Source organism: Anopheles bellator, unplaced genomic scaffold (assembly GCF_943735745.2).
Source record: "Anopheles bellator unplaced genomic scaffold, idAnoBellAS_SP24_06.2 scaffold01068_ctg1, whole genome shotgun sequence".
Lineage (NCBI taxonomy): Eukaryota > Metazoa > Arthropoda > Insecta > Diptera > Culicidae > Anopheles > Anopheles bellator.
Genome location: NW_026685191.1, coordinates 1 through 3,480, shown reverse-complemented (window position 1 = coordinate 3,480; position 3,480 = coordinate 1). Strand labels below are relative to the sequence as shown.

At 54.3% G+C, this 3,480-nt stretch overlaps 1 protein-coding gene across 1 annotated transcript; it reads left to right on the top strand.

Moving 5' to 3' along the window:
- Window positions 1-84: 84 nt before the first annotated feature.
- LOC131214477 (ribonuclease 3-like) lies at window positions 85-3,228 on the top strand (the record flags this gene model as incomplete). Its single annotated transcript, XM_058208846.1, has 2 exons — window positions 85-364; window positions 440-3,228. Coding segments are annotated over 2 exons (3,069 nt in total), but the record flags the coding sequence as incomplete, so codon positions are not given.
- Between the last annotated feature and the right edge of the window lie 252 nt (window positions 3,229-3,480).

Sequence of the window (3,480 nt, the reverse complement as noted above, 5' to 3'; positions counted from 1 at the left end):
TATCGCCCAAGCCCCACCACTCTTCCAAGCGCAAAAGCAAAAAATGCACTCAAAAATCTGATAAGCGCTCTTCGTCTTCGTCAGAAGCATCAGACACATCGGGATCGTCGGACGAGAACGAGCTGGACTGGTCGGACGAGAACGAGTGCAACATGGCTGCGCTGGAAGCGAAGATAAAGCACCCACTGCGCCTACACGCCGACTTGTGGCACAACGATCCCGGTGAGATGAACGATGGACCACTATGCCGCTGTTCAGCACGTTCTCAGCGTACCGGAATCCGGCATGGAAAGTACCCGGGTGAGGCAGGGTTTCCGCAGTGCACGCAGCAATCAAATAACGCGAACAAACTGCACCATTACCGGTAAGCATTCGAAGAAAAAACTCGTCCTTCATTGTTCTCGCGCCACATTTGTTAATGTTTTTATTGCCTTTGCAGCATTACGATCTCACCACCGACGAACTTTCTCACCAAAACACCCACCATCATCAAGCATGACCAGCACGAGTTCCTGTTCGAAGGGTTTTCGCTTCTGGCGCACGAGCCCATCGGCGAACTGCCTACCTGTAAGGTGATTCGTTTCAACATCGAGTACACCATCCTCTACCTAGAGGAACCGATGCCGGAAAACTTCACTATTCGTGAGCTCGACCTGTTCGAACGCTTTCTGTTCCGTGAGCTTCTCGAGCTGGTCGATTTTAGTGTGCAGCCGTCTGGACCGGAAGACGCAGATAGCTCCTGTCCTTGTTATCACTTTTTGCCGCGTTTCGTGCGTGATCTGCCCGACAACGGCAAAGAAGTGCTTGCAATGGCTGAGGTGCTACGATACCTACTCGACAACTCTGGCCCATTGGTCCAGCCGGAATTGCTCGGTGAGATGATGACGATGGGGCAGGGCGAATGGCAGGACTATGTTGACTGTCTGAAGGGCATGGTGGTAACGAACCCGGGCATGAAACCATGCTCCGTCCGCGTAGATCAGCTCGATCGCAACATCAGCGATGTGCCGGAGGCAGCATCCGCTCTCGACGCTAACGGGCTCGTGCATCCGGTGATCGTCCACTTCGGAATACGCCCGCCACAGCTCAGCTACGCGGGTAACTCCGAGTACCAGAAAGCGTGGCGGGAGTGCATAAAAAACCGCCACCTCGTGGCGAACATGTCGAAACCATCGTTTGATGACAAGCGTAAGTTGGAGGCGAAGGAAAACCGACTGCTGGAGATGCGCATGCAGGGACGCATGAAGCGTAACATTACGATCGCGGTGAGCGCTCGATCATTTCACCGGACTGGCATCATGTGCGACATGGTGCAGTATGCCATGCTGATACCGGTGCTAACCGGCCACCTTCGCTTCCATCGAGCACTCGACGTGCTGGAACGGGTCATCGATTACAAATTTACGAACCGTTATACGCTCCAGCTCGCCCTTACACATCCGTCGTACAAGGAGAATTTTGGCACCAACCCGGACCACGCGCGTAACAGCCTTACGAACTGTGGTATTCGCCAGCCGGAGTATGGTGACCGTAAGATCCACTATATGAACACTCGCAAGCGTGGCATCAACACACTGATCAGCATAATGTCGCGTTGCGACAAGGAGTGTGAGACCGATAGTAACATTACCCACAACGAGCGGCTTGAGTTTCTTGGTGACGCAGTTGTCGAATTCATTACCTCGATTCATCTGTTTCACATGTTTCCCGATCTGGAGGAAGGCGGACTGGCGACCTACCGTGCAGCGATTGTGCAGAACCAGCATCTGGCGGTATTGGCCAAGAAGCTCCAATTGGAGGAGTTTATGCTGTACGCTCATGGGTCGGACCTGTGCCATGAGCTCGAGTTACGCCATGCGCTTGCCAACTGCTTCGAGGCGCTGATGGGTGCTCTGTTGCTCGACGGTGGCATCGAAGTGGCTGACCGTGTGTTCGCTTACGCCCTGTATGGGAAGGACGATCCCGCCCTGCACAGCGTCTGGGTAAACTATCCACCGCATCCGCTGCAGGAACAGGAACCGGATGGCGACCGCCATCACATTGAGTCGTTTGAGATGCTCAAAATGCTGACGCGATTCGAAGACTCGATTGGTGTGAAATTCAGACACATCCGGCTATTGGCTCGCGCTTTCACTGATCGTTCCATGGGATTCACCAATTTGACCCTTGGCTCGAACCAGCGGCTTGAGTTTTTCGGCGACACGGTTCTGCAATTGATATGTTCCGAGTATCTTTACCGACACTTTCCCGAGCACCACGAGGGTCACTTGTCGCTGCTGCGAAGCTCTCTGGTTAACAATCGAACGCAGGCGGTCGTGTGCGACGATCTGGGCATGACTCAGTACGCGGTATATTCGAACCCGAAGGCGGAGCTCAAAACAAAGGATCGGGCGGATCTGCTCGAGGCGTTCCTGGGAGCGATGTACGTTGATCGCGGGCTGAAGTACTGCGAAGTCTTCTGTCAGGTATGTCTGTTCCCGCGGCTGCAGGACTTTATTATGAACCAAGACTGGAATGATCCGAAGTCGAAGTTGCAGCAGTGCTGTCTCACGCTGCGTACCATGGATGGAGGCGAACCGGACATACCGGTATACAAAGTAATCGAGTGTACCGGACCGACGAACACGCGCGTCTACTCGGTGGCGGTATACTTTCGCGGCACGCGACTGGCCTGCGCAAATGGTCACAGCATCCAGCAGGCTGAAATGAACGCCGCGCAGGAAGCGCTTGAAAAGTCGAAAGATCTGTTCCCGCAGCTGGATCACCAAAAGCGTGTGATCGCGCAGAGCCTGAAGCGCCAGAAGGTGCCTCAACCAGGCCGATCGACCGGTGGAGATCGTGGCTGTTCCACGAGTGGGACGATGAGCAGCGAGCAGGACGTCGGGACGGATGGTGGGGAAAAGCAGAAACGAGCTGTATCCCATAGTAGTGCCGTTGCCTACGATGAGCCGGTCGCAACAGGCACGTCACCGGTAAACCGTGCTAACGAAACATGCAAAAAGGCCAGTACCATTTTTGCTCCTCCCGACGCGGAACGTCTACCCAAGCAATACCAAATAAATCGGTCCACCCAGTCCGATAGCAGCGACAGTAGTTCAGACGATAGTTCCAGCCGCATTGGTAGTCCGATTGAATTTGAAAGCGCGAAACGACGACGATCCACCGATTTGGTTGACATTGAGCCCGACCAATGCGACGGAAACCTGGAACCGTCAAGTACACAGAAGGGTGAGCAGCCCGGAGCCAAAGATCACACAAAATCAGCTGTGAGTACCGACGGCTGCAGCTCTGTTTCGGACGATTCGGAATTTGGCCTGGAAGATATTTCCGACTCGGAAGAGCAGTCCGACCAGATATGTGTGGCTGCAACAGACAACCCTCATCTCTCGCCTCAGCCGTGTTCGAGCTACCGTTACGATCCTCGCACTTCGGTTAACGATTTCGCCATCGAGGGAACAGATCCTTTGTCATCCGACACGG